The sequence below is a fragment of the Lacerta agilis genome, chromosome 9, assembly GCF_009819535.1.
Source record: "Lacerta agilis isolate rLacAgi1 chromosome 9, rLacAgi1.pri, whole genome shotgun sequence".
NCBI classification, from domain to species: Eukaryota; Metazoa; Chordata; class Lepidosauria; order Squamata; family Lacertidae; genus Lacerta; species Lacerta agilis.
In genome coordinates this window covers 21,434,422-21,454,466 of record NC_046320.1, presented here as the reverse complement: position 1 = coordinate 21,454,466, position 20,045 = coordinate 21,434,422, and the positions used below count along the sequence as shown (strand labels likewise).

The following is a 20,045-nucleotide window of genomic DNA, read 5'->3' as shown; positions in this document are numbered from 1 at the left end:
AACACTCACTTGATTATTTGCTTGGATGTCCTGGAAAAAAGTACCCAGCAGCCAAGGTGTGTGCAAGGTAGCTTGAGGGGGTGATGAATACAATATTCATCAATGATGAATATTGTAGTTATGTATTGTATGGGGTGGGGGTGGAGGTATAACATTTCCATGGTAGTTATCCCCTTGAGTAGGGTTCCTGTTCTAAATTTTACAGTTTTCAGGTAGGGACCTGGGCAGACAGACACAAACATATCCACATGGTTGTTAGCGGCAGCTTGATATGCAGATATCAGCAGGTGAATTTGAATCGAGTTAAGGGAAGAACACTGTATTTAAAAGCAGGCCAGATTCTGACCTGTTTTCCGCAGGAAGCAAACCACACTATTTCAGAAGAGAAGCTCTCAGCCGATGATCACCTCTATTAAATTAGGGTGATGCAAGGTCTTGGTTGCTCCTACTTATTTTGGAAAAATCAGAGCACTCTGGTGTGTAGTAAAATGAATGAACCCTCCTTTACCATTTGGGTTGGAATAATTATCAGCTTTATTCATATGCATTAGCGGTTGACATTGTCTGAAAGCCAAAGATTTGCTTTTCAGCAGACTGGCGTGTTCTTACTACAAGCCTCTTAGACCACAGTGCCATGCAGGATTGCTGGGGAGCAGTCTGGGTACAGGCAACAGAGCTTCAGGTGATGGAATGAGTGCTGGAAATTCTTTAATAATCAGTGGTCAGGTTGTCAGCAACATCTATTGTACAGAAAGTGATAAGTAAAGATAAAAAGGCAAAGGACTCCTGGAAAGTTAAAAACATGGTTGCAAAGCAGAAAATACATGTTAAGAGTATTAAGAGTAAACTGGAGGCGTGGATCTTTCATGTTGTGGAATTGAACTAAATTTTCATCTCAAACACTAGGTGTCTCCATAACCACAGAGTTAGCCTTTGTCTCCTCGAGTGGCAAACCTCCACATACTTAATTCCTCATAACTCCCCTTGAATTGGTCTTACCTCTGTGTAAACATGTAGGATCAGAAAAACAGAAACCTCCCATGGTTTTCTTCTTCTTCTTCTTCTTCTTCTTCTTCTTCTTCTTCTTCTTCTTCTTCTTCTTCCTCCTCCTCCTCCTCCTCCTCTTCTTCTTCTGGCAATGGAAATGGGATAACACTTCCACATCTTATTCTAAATCGACTCTCTTCCACATTAACTGTTAACATCAGTCACCCCAGCCTCAATTGTGGTTCTGACATCACTTGCAACAGTGGTGTAGCAAGGGCGGGGCGTTGGGGGTGGTGTGCCCAGGGTTCCAGCCTGGGGGGGTTGACACACTGCGCCACCTCCACCCCCCACGAGTGCGACTCCCAAGCCGCCGCCTGGCACCCCTTTTCCGTCCTTTCTGTGCGGTGGCTGCTCGCGCAAAAGGGCTGCTGGGTGGTGGCTTGGGGATCGCACTCATGGGGTGGCGGCCGGGCACCGGCTTGGGAGTCTAGGCAGATTGCACATGTCTGCAGCAGTCCACCCAGGCTGCTGCAGACATGCGCAGTCCACCTGGGCTGCGCTCCATAGCACATGCGTCATGACGTCATGACGCATACGCTACGGAGCAAGGCCCTGACCCTGGGGGATGCTGCTTAGCTTGCTGCCCCCGGCAGCCAATCGGTTGGTTACGCCTCTGACTTGCAACATGGCCTAAGCTGTCTTCCTCCTTACCCAGCTACCCAAAGCACCCTCTCCTATTGCTTCCCTATCTTGTCTCCTTCCAACATCCTTACATCATCTTCTGTGTCTCTTTCTCCATTTTGCTTTTAACCATATTAGTATGAATCACCTTCTGCATTATCATCTCAAGGTGATGCGCAAGCAAAACAGCAAAAAACGAAACAAAACACAAAACCCTACTAAAATACAAAGAACTGTTGATACGTTCAAAACAAAATCAAAACAATTAGAAATAGACAACCCTGGCAAAGACCTGTTTGCTCAGCTGATGGAACCTGATGGAACATTGACTTTATCTACGGCCTTGCCTGATATTCATCTGTGGGCAGATGAACACTGATTGTGGAAGGGTTTGTCCAATTGCTGTTGTTTGCGAGAAACTGGCATTTAGAGATATGGTGCCTCTGGTCCTGAATAGCCATTATGACTAGGAGCCTTGTCCTCTGTGGGTTTGTCTGATTTCCTTTTAAAACAGCCTAACTTGGTGACCATCGCCATCCCTAGAGGAAGCAGATTCCACAGTTGAGAATGCAAATATTTCCTGCAGGAGCGATAGCTTTACTCTGAAACAATGGTTTGTAACTGCTCTATACATTTATTTCTCACCAGCCGCGGTTGCTCACTTCCCACGACCGCGAGCTTGGTGAATGGGAAAAATATTCCAGTTATGATACATGCAATTAATTACTGTCAAAAACTGTGCCCAGGCACAGTTGCCTTTCGCTTTAGTTCAGCTGCCTCTTAGGCGTAAGTAGGAGAAGTTTAATTAAAAAATAGCTTTGATGCTGTGCATCAGAGTGAAATGAGGTAGAAGAATGCAATTAAAAGCAGGTGCTTATGACAAAGCAAAAGGCGCCCGGCACGGTTGGTAGTTGATGGTGTGAAAGTAGCCAAGGTTTGTTTTGTGTGAGTGGTTTATTTGTTTCTTTTTAATAACTGAAGCGCTTAAGGAACTGATTTACAAAGAACACAGGATGGCAAAAGAACAGCAAAATGGAGCTCTGGCAAGCGAGTTCATGCTGCTATGTTCCTCTGTGAGGCAGGCAGTGCATCCAGATATTTATTTATTTCTCTATATATAAAACATTCTCCTGGCATACCTTGCAAAGCCAGTTTCATTAAAAATTATTGAAACGTCAACCACCATTTGAAAATATGTATGTGTTAAAATAGGAAAGACAAACAACGGGGAAAGGGAACAGGTTTGTAAACCTGACCCCCCCCCCCCACAGCATTCTCTTAGCCCTGCTGTGGTTATTAAAAGAGGGAGAACCCTGGTAACTGGGTGGTAACAGGTCACTAAGCTGCTGGAGAAAAAGCTGAGCTGAATTACATCTGAAATCTGATTTGGTTGCAGTGTTGTCTGCTCAGACAAGAGAGGTGCTGCATCCAACAAGTGTACAATCTGCACGCCTTACATATGTACACAAATACCTGAGCTGTACACTGCACTTGTCATGTTCAAGAAGTGCATAGTCTGTGTACGTGGTAGTTGAGCTATAAGACAACAAGCCTTTTCGGGGGAGAGATTTATCCCAATGGGTATCGGTATTGGATGCATCATGGGAAGTGGTTGGTATATCAGCAAGTTAATACACTTTCACACAAACACCTGTAGCTGTGTCACAGGTGTCTTATACCTGTGCTCAGTGCAATGCATAAAGGAGGTCACAGAATGTATTGTCATGCCATCTCTTGATTGGATGGCCATGTTTGCAGAGGTCAGCCCCTTAGCTGGAGAGCCCCTTAGCTGGAGACTCCTTCTTGACATTGCCAATAAACAGTCAACACCCGGACAGCAGATTGAGCAAGGACACAGGTAGTCTGACGAGTCATGCTATGGTGAGATGTACTGTATTTCTATTTATCCAGTACGTTTATCCAGTATCTGGACAAGTAGAGAGCTAAAATGTAGATCCCGAAGATTGCATAAGGGTTCTAACATTCAACTGATTTTTAATTGTCTAGAAAAACTAAAGCAAATATTGTTTTGTTCTTCTTGCACCCTCTAGGTCTTCTTATTATCCTGTGGCAGCTTGAAGTACTCAGGACTTACTACTTTGTTGGTTTATGGAACTACAGGCTAATATCCCATGAAATCAACTGATGCTCTTTTACCTAAATTGTGGTCTTCACACTTTAGTTTGGATAAACACTGTCTAAAGTGGCTCATAAGCTAAGCTTGTTTACCTACAGAAAGATGATCTTTAAAGTAACTCCAGTCCATAGGAAGGCAACTTTGAAGACACATGGTGCTCTTCCCCCTCTCCCCCACCCCCCAAGGGTCCTTCAACAAGCAGAGGTTAAAGGAATTGCTCTGGAAAGTTTGAAGCTTAATTTTGCAAAAGAGTCATTGGTCTGCTGCCATTAGTTGCAACCTTTCCCGAGTCAAAATATTTTCTCAGAAAATATTATCAGTCACGCTGAGCAGATGTCAGAGCTCAATCTGTTATTTTCCTTAAGTATGTACACAACAAAAAATGGTTTAAAACATCCAGGGCTTCGATTCAGCATGCAGTTTGCGTCTAAAGTTTCTTTTAAAGTGTCTCGAGATTCATGTGAACAGGAAGATTCATTTGCTTCCAGGCACAATTCAGAATGTTTGTGATAACCTTTGAAGCCCTAAACAGCTTTGGTCCAGGCCTTTATCTGTAACGTATCTGAGGTGGACATTTGAGAGGGATGAGAGAGAAGACTTTCCCAAAGGCTGCATCCAGTTTATGAAATTATTCTTTAACAAAGCTAAGTGCCAAGGGTAGGACCCAAAGCAATGGGCTCAAATTACAAGAAAGGAGTTTCTAACTAAGCATCAGGAAGAACTTTCTGAAAGTAAGATCTGTTCAGCAGTGGAAAGGGCTACCTCAGAAGGTGGTGGGCTCTCCTTCATGGGAGGTTTTGAAACATGGGTTGGATGATCACCTGCCAGGGATTCTTTAGATGTGGTTTTGCATTGCAGAGGGTTGAATTAGGTGAATCTTGGGGTCCCTTCCAACTCTACAATTCTGTAATAAAGAGGTCTGGGACACATAAGGGATGACTGCCTCTGATACCATCCTACCCATTCCCTAAGATTAGAAGGAAAGGCCCTTCTCTGACTCTCATCTAAGGTGGAGGTTTAGCAACTGTAGTCCAGATTATTTTGAGTGCTTTGCCCCATAAAGCATGGGTGGTTCCCCTCTAGAAGCCGCGGGTGGCGCTGTGGTCTAAACCACTGAGCCTCTTGGGCTTGCCGATCAGAAGGTCGGTGGTTTGAATCCCTGCGATGGAGTGAGTTCCTGTGGCTCTGTCCCAGCTCCTGCCAACCTAGCAGTTCAAAAGCACACCAGTGCAAGTAGATAAATAGGTACTGCTGCAGCGGGAAGATAAATGGCGTTTCCATGCACTCTGGTTTCTGTCACAGTGTTCCATTGTGCCAGAAGTGGTTTAGTCTTGCTGGCTACATGATCCCGGAAAGCTGTCTTTGGACAAACACTGGCTCACTTGGCCTGAAAGTGAGATGAGCGCTGCACCCCATAGTTGTCTTTGACTGGACTTAACCATCCAGGGGTTCTTTACCTTTTACCTTTACTTCTAGAAGCTGGATGTCTGTTATGGGCTAGCATGGGGTATTTGCTTAACTGTTTATGTGCTCCCTTAAAAAATAAAATAATGAAAGTCTAGTTTTTCAAAATACCAGATTTGCAGAAAGGAGCAGTAAAAAAACCAACAACCCAAAATTGCATCATTCCAAACTGGGCACATGAAAGTCTGCTGTTTCTGTTCCTTTCTTTCTTCTTTCCTGCCTCCTGTACCTACAAGGGCAATTTTTATTTTTATTTTTAATACAGCTACTGTGTGTAAAAGCCACTCTGCACAAAAGTGCTATTTTCAGCAACAACTAGTCAAAGAAGGCAGGCTGCATCTTTTCCTTTGGGTTGTTGAAAACAAAATGGAAGTCAGGGGTTTGGGAATAGATGACACCTAGTCAAAGGAACCCTGTCCAAACAATGTGCATCTGGAGATCTGCAGTCAGGTAACAAGCAGTTTTATACTGGATCTTCTTCCCTTATTGGATTATTGACAGATTGGAAAAATCTTATTTTAGCCAGGGGAAAGTGTGGGCTGCCACTTGAATGAGGAGGAGCTTGTATGGATGCCGCAAAAATAAATCTAGAGACACAACCAACTTCAAGTCCACATTAAATTCCAGTGTGGACAAGTGTATATTATCTTCACCAGTGAACTAGTAGGATCCTAGGCGTGTGTCATTGGGGATTTAGGACAAAGGAGAATGAGATGGGAGAGTGCCATTTCCAGATTCAAGGCTAGATGTAAGAATTATGCAGCAGCAAGCACAAAATTATATTGTGTATCTCCTTAGGAAAATGTGTGGGATTCTGTATCATAAGCAACCAAGGGTCTTACGGCACCTAGAAACTAATGCATTTATTATGGCCTAGGTTTTCATGCGCTAGAGTTCTTTTTGCCAGATTCATGAAGTGTTGCCGTCAGTTGGCACTTGGGTGCAGAGGCGGGAAAACGTAAGCCAATGAGGTCAGAAGGAAAGGAAATGCAAACAAACGGTGGTGATTTAAAGCTCAAATGTTTATAAAACCATTACAGTGAACCTTCACGAAGCAGCATTGATGATAACATAAGCATCCTGGTAAGCTAATTCACACCTGCAGTTTGGGTAAAAAGACAAAGACCATAGGGGGAAACAAGGTGGTAGATCGCCCATTGTCATAATGCAGAGTGGAGCAAAATTTGAGAAGGTTCCAGGCAGCAGTAGAAGGAATGGCAAAGCGATGCTGCTCACCTGGCCTCTGTCTGGCTGAGTTGCTGTGGCACACTGGGAGGAGTACAGTGGTGGTAAGGTCAGTGTGGTGCAAACATGCCGGCAGAGCCAGCTCAGCACTTTTGCCAGCGCCTCTGTACTGCGTTGACCTTGCCCCTCCCTCTCTCCATCCTGGTATGCTGCAGAGGCTCAGCCAGACAGAGATCAGGTATGCAGCACACATTGCCACATTGTCCACTTCTGGCTACAGCAAAATAGATAACCAACAGGGTTGACAGCTGTCCAGAAGAAAAGAGCCTTGCCTGCTCTTGCTGTGAAAATAATCCACTTGCTTATTTTGCATCTATTATGCGGCTCTTTAAAGGAGAGACGAACTTTTCGCTTGCTAACATCAGCTTATTACAAATCTGCTGAAAGGCACAGCTACTGCGGCAAACGTAGCAACTTTGCTCGGCTCCAGTAGTATGAACTGTTGTAATGGTAGCACGCAGGAGCCAATAAAGTACATTTAAAGCCAACCTCAATTAACACCAACCAGCACGCTCATTTTGGCCGTGATATTGAGTAAGAGCACTACAACAACCCAATTAAAATGCACTGCTCTGCTATTGGAGGACTGTACTGACAGCTTTGTTTTCAAAACAAACAACCAGAGGCCACGAATCGGGTTTCTGAAGGGAGGAAAAATAAGTCTCTTGAGACTTGTGCAGTACAGAGGCTAAATGCCGAACAAATAAACCAAACGAACTGCAAAGGGGGCTGTGATGCTCTTATTTCAGAAGATGACAAGGGGGTGCAGCCACTAACAGCAGGCTCAAGAACAACCCCTTTAGGCAGGGGCAAATCCTTCCAACCAGAAGGCCACTCCAAAACTTCTCAGTGGTTGTTTTCCCACTGAAAATGTTAAGCAACCACTCTCTTCAGGAAGTTATGAGTTGGAAACTTATATGAGGTTTATATCTGCTTTTCTATGTGCATGTGTAAAATTCTTACATTGTGAATTAAAAAAGAAACTTCAGCTTCATACACTTTTCCCATTTAGTAAACCCCTTAGCTATTTACTATTGAAAGCAACAAAGAGGTCATTGATGACCATTTTTAAAAAAAATGCTAAATGATGAGAAAGCCAAGAGATATTGTAAAACTGCCTCAGGAGCTGCTACGTGAAAACCTTCAAGCTGCTCTGCATCCTCAAATAGACTTGGGTGGTTCAATGTTGTAATTTAGTTTCCGTGTGAACCTCGGCCTTTTATAAATACCAGGAGCCTTTTCCTCTGGTTCCTTAGTTCACCTTCGTCGTCTTGTTTGTGTTGCTTCCTTTAACTAGATAGGGAAGTGCAGGGCTGTTTGGGAGCAAGAGCACTTAGTGTATTGTTTTGCAGCCCACATTGTTGTTTTTTCCACTGAAGATCCCCAGTGGGATTCCGCTGCAAACAAAAAGAAAACAACTCTACCCAATAACCCAGTAGGGAAAATTTCAAGGCGGGGAATTTTTCCACATCTGACAGATAAAAATATGCTACAACTGACCTTCATCGGAATGAATAACTCAAAGCCAGGCTATTGGTCCATCCAGTCTAGCACCGTAGCTTATGCTCTGACTGGCAACGTCTCTGACACAGAGCTTTCTCGTCACCTGGCCCTTTTAAACTGGAGCTGTCAGCATCTGGGACCTTCTGCACATGAAGCATGTCCTCTATGGTTGCCCACCACCACCAATAAGCATTGCAGCGGAGGCTGGTCCATGAGGATGGATGAGGCACTGCTCCACGAACCTCAGTTTGTCCTCAGCTAGCCTCCACTTGCCTGCTTTCTTCCTCCCATCTAGGCCAAGGGATGGCAGTGAGTGCCCATCAGCTTTCTCCTTCTAAGTCTCAAGGTTGTCCGTTAGCCTCAAGGTTCCAGGGAGGAGGATGGGGGCAAAACTAGAGTCAGGTGGCTCTGCCTGTCATTGCCCCAGGCTCCACCTCCTGTTGACTTCCCTGCCTGCTGCCCTACCAGTCCCAATGGGCAGCAGCCAGCACTGGTGCATATGCAAGACTCAATATCTCACACACTCTTAGAATGTAACCTTGAGCGCTGAGTAGATGTTGGGTGGTGGGGAGAAAAACTCCTGCCTACAGAAGACCTAAATTAGATATTATTGGAAAGAAAATACCTGGAAATGAGGAGCATTGACATTATAAATAAGCTTATTGATTAAAAACGTAAGTTTTGAGCTCCCTGGCTTAACTTTTTACTCAGCTGTGAAGTGACTGATTGGTCTTAGGAAGGGTGTTAGATCTGAGCCTCAGCTTTTCATATTTAATATGGAGATTGTGATGATAACAGTCTGTATTATTGGCTTATTCGGGTAATCTTGAGCACCCAGGAAAAACATTTTATAAATGCTAATTCTTACATTAATTAGTTGCAAGGAATGAGACTCTTTGAAAGAAATGGGAGTTTGCTGGAGTTAGAATTCATCTGTATCATTCACCTTTGGGGAACTGGAATTTTCTGTCATGCAACAGAATTGTACATTTTCTAGCAACACTTTATTTCACATAAAGAATTGTGCCAATATTTCCTGGTGTTTAAAATCTACAAATGAAAATGTGGAATGAGTAGCAGAGCAATTTGTCTACCAAATTCATTAAATAATTGTTTTGATGCTCCCTCTCCAACCTATATACAGTGTGTGTGTGTGTGTGTGTGTGTGTGTGTGTGCATTGCCAAGACAGTAGAAATTTACAGGATATCTATAGTTAGAACAATTGCTTTCTTCCCGATCTGTTTAGAATGCATGGGAAACTTAGTGGTTCCTGTATCTGTAGTAGGTTTCCTTTTACATCAGTTGTTGAAGGTTGTTGATGTCCTGATGTCTTTGCCGTATCTCTGAAATGTTAAGAATGCATTGTTCATTCACAAATAAAAGATTGAAAACCATGGGCTAAATTATTTTCCAGATGTACTAGATACACCCCAGTCAAAGAAAGAGAAAGAAATCATTGGTAGCCACCTAATGGAATCTTGTAGACATTTTTTCATTTCTGTGTCCAGTTCCAAGGTTTTCATTCATATATATATATATATATACACACACACACACACACACACACACTGTTTTACATTTTAGAATACTCATTTTTACATCCTTAAAACAGCAATGACTTCCCTTCTTCTCTTCCCATGGTTCATTTTGCATATCATAAATCCCTGCATATTTTACAAAAACTAAACCATTCAGCATTCCATTATTATATCCATTAAAACTTATTGACACTGTTGAATTTGTCTTAATGCTGCCAACATTTTAAAGTGTACACAATTTCCCCCCATATATTAATAAACATTTTCCACTCTTCTCTAAATGTATAAAACAAAATAAAAAAAATAAAATGTCCTTCCAGTAGCACCTTAGAGACCAACTAAGTTTGTTCTTGGTATGAGCTTTCGTGTGCATGCACACTTCTTCAGATAAATGTTCTTGTTCTCTTATTCTATATGTTAAGTCTGCAAGCTGCGCATATTCTTTCAGCTTAAGTTGCCATTCTTCTTTAGTTGGGACCTCACTCGTTTTCCATTTTTGGGCAAACGAAACATGGGCCTCAATAGTGGCATACATAAATAACATTTTTGACACCTGGGAATTTCTGTCTGAATTCTCACCAACAAAAAGACTGGGTTATTATTATTATTATTATTATTATTATTATTATTATTATTATTATTATTTTGGGAAAGAACTTTTAAAACATTTTTTTCAATTCATTATGGATTATTTCCCAGTATTCTTTTGCCGTTTTACTACAGTTTGTTTTCTTCATACTGCTGTCTCCACCAGCAGCAAAGATGTTGGTGTGTGCCTCTAAAATTGCAAGGCACTGCATGTGGCAAGCAGAATCCACACTCACAACTTCATGCATCTGAGAGTGGGGATTAGCTGCGACTCCCTGGCATGCAGCTCTGTGGGTTTTGCTGATCCTGTGTTCCATAATATGTAAACAGGGACAGCCCTACCATTAGGCAGAATGTGGCAGCTGCCTTGGGTGCTTGATGGTGGGTGACAGTCGTGGTGATTCCCCTTGAGGAGATTGTTCTCATCCTTTGAGACACTGCAGCAGTGGTTGCTGATTTATCTTAGCATATTAAAGTCTGTGTGAGAAAAGGCAGGGTGAGCAGGGAGACAAAGGCAGTCCATGCTGCACACTCCAGGAAGCATTGTTTGTGTGCATTCATTGTTCTGCTCATTTAATATGAATATATATTGGCCATTGATTTGAGTGACCACTAGTGACTGAGTGGTGGCAGGCACTAGGGAAAAGAGCTTTGTGTCCCCACATGACCACCTGCCCTGTGCCCTCTAAAGAAGCGTACTGACCTCAGATACAGCAGTAACAACAACAACAACAACAACAACAACAACAACAACAACAACAACAATTTATTATTTATACTCTGCCCATCTGGCTGGGTTTCCTCAGCCACTCTGGGCAGCTCCCAACAGAATATTAAAAACGCGATAAAACATCAAACTTTAAAAACTTCCCTAAACAGGGCTGCCTTCAGATGTCTTCTAAAAGTCAGATAGTTGTTGATTTCCTTGACATCTGATGGGAGGGCGCTCCACAGGGCAGGCACCACTACTGAGGAGGCCCTCTGCCTGGTTCCCTGTAACCTCACTTCTCGCAGTGAGGGAACCACCAGAAGTTCCTCGGTGCTGGACCTCAGTGTCTGGGCTGAACGATGGGGGTGGAGACGCTCCTTCAGGTCTACTGGAAGCAGGTTGCTTCCAGTGTTGAAGTCAGATTAAACTTCCAGTCCAGCTTCCACAGGCAGGGCTGGGTATCCGAACCAGTTCATAGGGAAACCCAGCCAGATGGGCAGCATATAAATAATAAATTATTATTATTATTATATTGTTATAGCAACAGGGGAGGCTTCCCAAAACTGAGTCAGACCGTTGGTCCTTCTAGCTCAGCAATGTCAACACTGACTAGAAGCCAGTCTTCAGGGTTTCAGGCAGGGATATTCCCATCCCTACTTTGAGATGCTGGGAGTTGAAGTTGGGACCTTTTGCGTTGAAGGCAGCTGCCCTGCCACTGAGCCATGGGCCTTCATGTCTATCAGCTAAGTACATAACATAACATTGTACATATCATTAAGTACATCACGCTATGAAGTGCAGCAGAGCATCACAACATGATGGCACCAAAGGAAATTGGGAGGGAGCATCTATTTTTGAAGAGATCCATAACTTTTTGAGACGGCTATTCAGCCTGCAGTTCCACCTCTTCTCTTCCAGAGCATCAACATTTCTCAGCGTAAATCTTCATGTTTAAGATGGCGTCGGGCAGGTTATAATCATTGTGGCAAATCAACGTCATTATACAGCTGCACTATCTGCAATATCCATAAAATTAATGTGAGCTGCAAATTGCTAATAAGACCTAATTATCTTCATCAAGGAAATAGCAGAGTTAATGTGAGGAGGTGGTTGGAAAGGCCATTGATTTAATAATATGACCGGTCTTTGTGTTTATAATTGCATTTGCCTTATCTGCATACGCCATGCTGGTTTAGTACTTAACCAAGCTGTGACACTAAACAGTCACTGGCAGTTTAATAGTTTTATCAGAAAATGTATAGGAATCTTGGCGACTGTAATTTAAAACTAAACATTTAAGTGCTCCCCAAGAGCTGTTATTGTAAAATTATCTCCTGAAGGCTCCCATGTAGCCAGTACATTAAGTTTTATGCCACAAAGCAAAGCTCATTGAACAAGCTTTAGTGCAGACTAATAGCTGCATTTCCCCATCCTAATGGTTTGTGCTTCCCACTTTGGCCCATCATAAGGTGCGGATTTATCAAGCCCTGCTAGCATTCGGGTGGTTTGTGCTTTATCCTATTATCATGGAATGCTGAAACAACTCACCAGTTAGGAAACCAGAGAATAACTTTTATTGTCTCTATTGAAACAAGTACTGAAGAGTGACAAAGACTCCTGGCTCCACCCAGACACAACAAGTCCACTGCTACCTAGTGACCAAACTACATAATGGCATCACCTGACTACCTATTGCTACCCTGTGAGACTAAGAAATATGTGCTTTTCTGTTGCTTTAAAACAGCCGGTGGAATTATGTAAACTGGGAATAAATTGATTATTTGTGGGCATGTCTCTCTTCTCAGCTTCCCAAGTCTTGCTCCAAAAAAACGTCTGCAACAGAGTGCCTTTTGACTAAGCAAAATTGAGTCAAGGAGCAACCAATAACTCATCACTGCAACATCAACAATAAGTCAGCTCTATTTTCTGCCATTGATTGGTGCTGTCTGCTAGGTGGGCATTTCTCACCAGAACTGGGCCAAGACATTTTGCTGCCTGAGGCAGAACTGAAAATCCCCCAACTCGGGGGGGGGGGGGAATCCTCTAGGTGCATAGTTCTCAAAGCTACATAACTTATTTTGGCACCTGAGGCAAAAAATCCCACATGTGCCTTTCTCTGCAAGTAAAATTCAACTATACAAACTTTAGAAGACATCTTAATCCCTGTACTGTATATGGAAGTTTTTAAATGTTAAATATTTTATTATCTTTTTATATATGCTGTAAGCAGCTCAGAGTGGCTGGGGTATTAGTGATGATGATGATGATGATAAGAAGAAGAAGAAGAAGAAGAAGAAGAAGAAGAAGAAGAAGAAGAAGAAGAAGAAGAGGAGGAGGAGGAGGAGGAGGAGGAGGAGGAGGAGGAGGAGGAGGAGGAGGAGGAGGAGGAATAGGACATCCCTGTTTTAATCTGAGGGTATGGAAATGGGGTTATGACAGAACACAGGCAAAACTGACATAAACCAGGGGTATTAAATTTCTCCGTCCCTCCTTTGTATAACTTTGCATTGCCATTTAAGAACAGTGGCTGATAAGCCTGGACTTCTTAAGATAACTCATCAGTCAATGTACTTAGTTCAAAACATTTTCAAGTATGAAAATGATGTATCGATGGTATTTAACACCTATAAAATTAGCAAAGATGTATGGAACTGCTTCAAATGTATGTTGGAAATGTAAGGAGAAGGAAGGCACATTCTACCACATGTGCTGGACGTGCACGATAACAAAAGCATTCTGGGAAATGATATATAATGAGTTGAAAAAAATGTTTAAAGTAACATTTGTGGGGGAAACCAGAGGCTATTTAATTAGGAATTTTAGGTGCAGAAATATCAAAGGAGCAGAAACAATTATTTGTGTATGTGACAACAGCAGCGAGGATACTACTGGCCCAGAGATGGAAAGAAGATAAAGTCCCGACCAGAGACAAATGGCTGATCAAGATGATGGACTTTAAGAAAAATAGAAAAAATAAGTGAAGCCGTTGAAAAAGATTACAAATGGTAACCATGGAAGGGTGGAGGGGAGTCAAAGGGTTCAGGGAATCCTAAAGGATGGTGTTGATGTTTAATGTTTGAATTCAAATTTGCAATGTAAAACTCAATTTTAAAAAGTTTTTAAAAAAACAAACAAAACATTTTCAAGCATTCCACTTTGCATTGTGTGTCACATGACTGCCTAAATAAGATGCTATGTTGTAATCCTTTGTGTTTGGGGCCAATCTGACCTGTAACTTGTGAGTTAGCAGAATATATCTCATCGTGACCCTGATAGGGTTAACAGCTCATTACATCTGTGTGAGGATTATGCTTTACACTGCACAGCTTTGTGGTTACAAAAGCCAAACTTCCCATAATCCCATTAAACAACTTCTTATCTCAGAGATGCTGAGATGTTTATCAGAACCATTTGTTAAAGAGCTCCTGCTTGTTTCCAAAACGACCCCATGGAGGTCTTCCCAGGACTCAGTCAGTCTAAGATGCCGGATGCTGTGAGATTTAAATCACAGTTCCCAGCCCAGCAAAAACCCAGGCCTAAAACTGAAAATAATACGAGGGTGTTCTGTCAGATGTTTTCTCTAACCAACTGGGCAAAGTGTCCGTGTTCAGCGTTGTTTAAGTTGCTGGGGTATGTGTGTGTGTGTGTGTGTGTGTTTGCTTTTTGTATATTTTTATTTATTGTCAAGAATAATATCTAGGTACAGAAGAATAAAAATGTCCTCAGCAGTAGAGGTATTCGTCATTTTTGAGTCAATAACAGTCAATAGCAGGTTGATGAATGCAATACATCAGGTAACAGCAGAACAAATAACTAGGGCAGCCCCTATTTCACCCTTTTAGTGATGATTTGGTGATGTTTTGGGGTCACTTCCGGGTTTGGGACTATGCGCATGTGCATGATTGCGTGTCAATCAGATGCGCATAAATTGGTTTTTCCCTGTATTAATACCTAGCTACATGGACCAGTGGTCTGACTCCATGTGGGACAGCTTCCTATGTTCTTATGTGGCGATCTAAAAGAGGAGTGAACAACATGGTCCCCTCCTGATGACATTAGTCTACAACTCTTATCAGCTCCTAAAACCATGACCAATGGTCAGGGATAATGGTAGTTGTGGCCCAACACATCGGGAGGCTACCACATTAGTTACCCCTGCTCTAGAAGTAAAACCTCTAACTAGGTGTGAGTGTCTGCATTTTGTCTATAATACACACGAATGTAAATGTGTGTGCGTGGCTATAGTACCACATGATGCACACTTCCATTTCCCAAGCTACGGTTGCCAAGGTATATTTCGAACTGTTGATTATATCATATTACACCTAAGTAAACATGCGTAAACTGGAGCCGTGAGAGACAACAATCCCCCCTCCCAAAGCTCTAAAAGAGTGTATCGTATGACCTAAATCCCCATAGCTAAATTATGTGACAGAGGGCTGGTCTGTCATGAGTCAAAATTATTTGGACTGAGTTGAAGTTGCTTTACATTTCATAATAAAATATTGTATAATCTGACATCTGCTGGGCCAGATGTGACCCAACAGATGCTTTGCCAAAAATATTGCATTGAGTATATATGTTATTTTATTGAAAGGCCAGGTGCCTTTCCATGAAAATGTCTAAGAAAAGAACTGCAGATGAGTGCTAAATAGATCAACACATTTTCTGACTTGTTCCTGGTGTGGATTACATGTCAGACCGGAAGTAAGACCAACTTCCTTTCAAAACCAGGTGTTATGTTATTTCAGTGCTGGTTCTCAGCTACAGCACCATCAGTGGAAGAAGATGGACAATCAAACTGAGAATCCTCAGGTTGTATCTAATCTTACTGAATACTCTGCCCAAAATGAGGATGACAGCAACGTTACAGCAGTGGGCCCTCTCTTTTTCTGGGAGGCCTTTGGCACACGCCCAAACTTGCAGAAGGACTATAACTCAGTGGTAGAAGACTTGTTTGCATGTAGAAGGTATTTACCAAGAACATGAGGCAGGACAAACAGAAACTTGGGAATCAGCCCTAACACATATACTGTATATCCACAACAAGTTTTCAGAATATGCTTGAAGCCAACAGCACGTGTTTCATTATATATAACATATATTTATTTCAACAATATATTACATTTCTTTCTACGCAACCAGGCTATAAATACTCTATGTGCCACTTCTGATAACTCATAGCTTCCCAAGTTTTGAAATTCTATACAAGTATTGAATTAAAAAAATACAAAAGTAAGAGCAGTCAAAATAGTTTCACAATGTCTTTTTTTTTTAAAGGAAAGAAATATTGTAATTTACAGCACGTGTTAAAAACTCTGGCATACAAACACACAGAAAACTTTCTAACAACTCCTAGATTGAAAAGCATCAGTCAAAATCTGAGCAGCTGGTTAAGCAACATGTCTGTGATACATGTGAGCTTACTTATAATGCTATTTGCTGGGATACATTGGCACTACATCAGGATTTCCCCTCTCCCCAGCAAGAACCACTGTTCTGTAAATCAAGAGCGACCAAATAAACAAGGATCACGAAAACATAAGGTAAAACTCCAGGGTCATTTAGCTGAGCCTATATGTGCTGACCAAGCCAAGACAGAATTGTCTGTTTCAGTGTGAAACATTCACTGATAGAACCTCAGCTGATCAGCAAAACATGTCCTCTTTCAGTAAGAGGGATAGTCACTCTGCTTTTTGCCAGTATCCACCAGGAAGATTTAGACTGAAGGCCCCTTTAATTGAAGAGAAATAAATGAAAATAGTTCAACGAGGCCAGCAAAGTAGCGATAGCACCTTCCTGAAGACGGATGCCCAAAGACAACGAAGGCACTGGCGAAATGGAAAACCCGAATGATTCTGGCCGAACACTATTCCATTTTCATATCATTGCATAGAAAGGTGGTGTGTCAATATTCCACTTCATGTACATCTCTCAGTTCACAACACTGTAACCAGGCACTCTAAAACAGGCATAGCCCTGGCAGTGCTTGGTGGTGACTGATAGGCTTCTTGAAGAATGAGTTTGGATCCAGTATTCCACAGAGCACTTTGGATCCTTCTCATCAAATAAGATGCAGTAAAAGAACACATACACTTTCCAGTCCGGTGAATGTAGATGTTTTGGGCATCAAATGCCACTGGCTCAAGAAAAAGGCCATGTTTGGTGCAAGTTCCAGTTATTCCTTCTTTTGGGGGGTTTCCTAAGCGTGAGGTGAGCTAAGAGGCATCCCAGAGCCATAGGCCAGTGCACTGCAAGTCTGAGAAGCATCTTTCCTGAGAGTTAAAAGTTCTGTTTCTTCACCACAGTACGCCATGGTGTCTGTATCGTCTGAATGATATCCTGACTGGTAGCCACTTGTTGGATCTGAAGCTTCCGACATAACAGACTCATTGCTTTTACTGGAGACCAGACCACTGCAAAATAAAAATACAGAATAAGCAATTCCACAACACACTCTGCAATTTTTCCCCCCAGTTCAATTTTTGTTTTGTTTTGCAGATAAGCATAGACCACCAATGGTAATGGTAAAGGATCCCTGGGTGGCTAAGTCCAGTCAAAGGGTTGCAGCGCTCATCTCACTTTTCAGGCCGAGGGAGCCAGCATTTGTCCACAGACAGCTTTCTGGGTCATGTGGCCAGCATGACTAAACCACTTCTGGTGCAACGGGACACCGTGACAGAAGCCAGAGCGCACGGAAACACCATTTACCTTCCCGCCGCAGCGGTACCTATTTATCTACTTGCACTGGTGTGCTTTCGAACTGCTAGGTGGGCAGGATCTGGGACAGAGCAACAGGAGCTCACCCTGTCGTGGGGATTCAAACCGCTGACCTTCTGATCGGCAAGCCCAAGAGGCTCAGTGGTTTAGACCACAGTGCCACCCACGTCCCACCACTATTGCATCAGGCATGGGAGGGATGGGAGGCTCCATTGGCCCTGCTGAGATACCAGTTCCCATTTGGCTCCTCTTCTCCCTGACATGAAGTTTGTCACTATATGTAACTGTTAAGTATGGGTGCCTGAGTTCCCTTGTTTACCTCCTCCCTACCCATCCCTCTTTCCTTCTGGGCCATGTCTTTTGGATTGTAAGCCTGTGGGTAGGTACTGTCTTCAGTCTTAAAAAATATGTATCTTCAAGTGGCCACTCCTGTTCTAAATAATTCTGAAACAAACAGGTACATTATGCTCACTTGCCCCTGCTTACCTAAAGGGCAACATCAGCTGTTTAGATTTATCTTCTAGTGTCTTTAGCTCTTCTGAGGCGAGAATCATCCCACTGTCTGTCTGGTTATCCTGAAAGACATGCGTCAAATTGATGAATCAATGGCAAAGTGCAATGAGGACTGAAGAGCACAAGCAAAATCAAAGGCAACATGGACTTACGTCATGAACCACTGTTGTTACTGTTGGTTCTACAGGGACATCTTCAAAGGTCTTTACACTCACAGGACGGCTTTTTCTTTTACTTCCTTTGCGGTGCTGACTGGAAAACAAATATATGGCCTTTGTCAGTGTTCATGTAAGTTCAGGGGTTGCTAATGTTTAGGGGGGGCGCCAATGGGCACTTTTTGTAATTATGAGAACATATTACAAAATGGCAGCCATGGTGGAGTGGCATAACAGAACAGCTGCCATGGGGCATGAAGTAACACAAAATGGCTGCCATGCCTAAAAGTATCACAAACAGTGTTGGCTGGTGGCCAAAGGCCCTGGTAGAGCGGAAGGTAGGGAGATTAGTACCGGGTGGAGCCAGAGTTTATAATAGGCAGACTCATCCCCTGAGTTGCTGTAAAGAAGATGGCAGTAAGTTGGAGGCCAACTGAGGGCAGACTGAAGTTGGTGGGGCAGTACCCCATTCACCCAAGCAGATGAACCAACCTTCACCAACCACAAAATGAGGGAGACATCCCTCCCCACTTGCCCATCAACAGGAAAAAGGCACCAACATCAACCACCATCACATTCACTACCAGGAAGCAACTCTTGGCACCTCTGTTCTGTTCAAAATAGAAGGGAGGGTGCCCATTCCTGCAATCTAATGAAATGTGGGCATGTTTGAGGAGGGGTGTTTGGTGGAGCATAGGCCCAGCCAATTTAAACAGGAACTGAGGAGGAAGAGCAAATAATATCTCACACATTGTGGATTCTAAGGAACCCCTTAGAATCTACTGAGGCCTCTTGCAGGCACTGAAGTGTAGGTGGGTTGCCACGAGGCAAGACACAGTGATAACAGCAAGAACCTTTATTGAACTAACAGAACTGGACAACAGGGGCAAAGCAACTGCTTATATATATTTCTGAAGGTCTGGGCCACTCCCACTCCCAACATTATTGGCTGTCTCAACTTCCAAGCTGCGAATCATGACTCAGTGTTTAAGGGCCAATGGCAGAGGCCCAAATCCTGGATTGGATATCATGTATCGAATCAGAACACAGGGGTTCAGAATCCTTAGTCCAGGCTCAAGCTCAGGCAAACACAAACCACTGAATACATAACAGGCATCATAGAAGGTATTGCTGGGGTACACTGGTGCCTGTGGGCACTATGGTGGTGACCCTTGATATATCTGATAAGAGTGCTCTGCTCAAGCTTTTCAATATCATCATCCAAGGTCAGGGCAACACAACCTGTGACCCACTGAGCCAAATGCAGCTCACCAGCGGCTACCTGCCTACCTGTCCAGGATGCAAAGATAGAGAGTAGTGAAGCAACAAATTTGTGTCCCAGTTTGCTTTGGTGGATCACAAATGGCCATTGTCCTGAACTCCCAAATATCCATGAGTTCAGGGAAAGCAATATGCATTTGGTTCTGATGAGGTATTTCTCTCCAATTCATGGCTTTGACCATGCTTTTGGTAACCTGGACTGATCTTGAGTCATTTGTAGCGAATAGAAACCCAAACTTTTTTATCCCACTTCCAAGTCATACATACATACATTCTTTTATTTGACCGTCAGTCAGAAAAACACTTCCAAGTCTGTAAGTAAAGTTTGAGCAGAGGCTGGCAGGCTTCTGGCTTGTGTTTATGGCAGACACTTCATAATAATAATACAGTGGTACTACTGGTTATGGGACGTGGGTGGTGCTGTGGGTTAAACCACAGAGCCTAGGGCTTGCTGATCAGAAGGTCGGCGGTTTGAATCCCTGCGACGGGGTAAGCAGCAGTTTCTCGGTCCCAGCTCCTGCCC

General features: G+C 43.0%; 1 protein-coding gene across 1 annotated transcript in view; it reads right to left on the bottom strand.

Annotated features, from left to right (window-relative positions):
- Window positions 1-15,936: 15,936 nt before the first annotated feature.
- The window catches only part of KDR (kinase insert domain receptor), a 48,872-nt gene continuing 44,763 nt past the window's right edge, over window positions 15,937-20,045 (bottom strand). The window contains exons 28-30 of the mRNA XM_033159899.1: window positions 18,239-18,338; window positions 18,060-18,148; window positions 15,937-17,269 (exon numbers count right to left, since the gene is read on the bottom strand). Of these exons, the coding sequence (XP_033015790.1) occupies window positions 17,056-17,269; window positions 18,060-18,148; window positions 18,239-18,338 (403 nt within the window). The 3' untranslated portion in view covers window positions 15,937-17,055. The remainder of the gene's footprint in view (window positions 17,270-18,059; window positions 18,149-18,238; window positions 18,339-20,045) is intronic.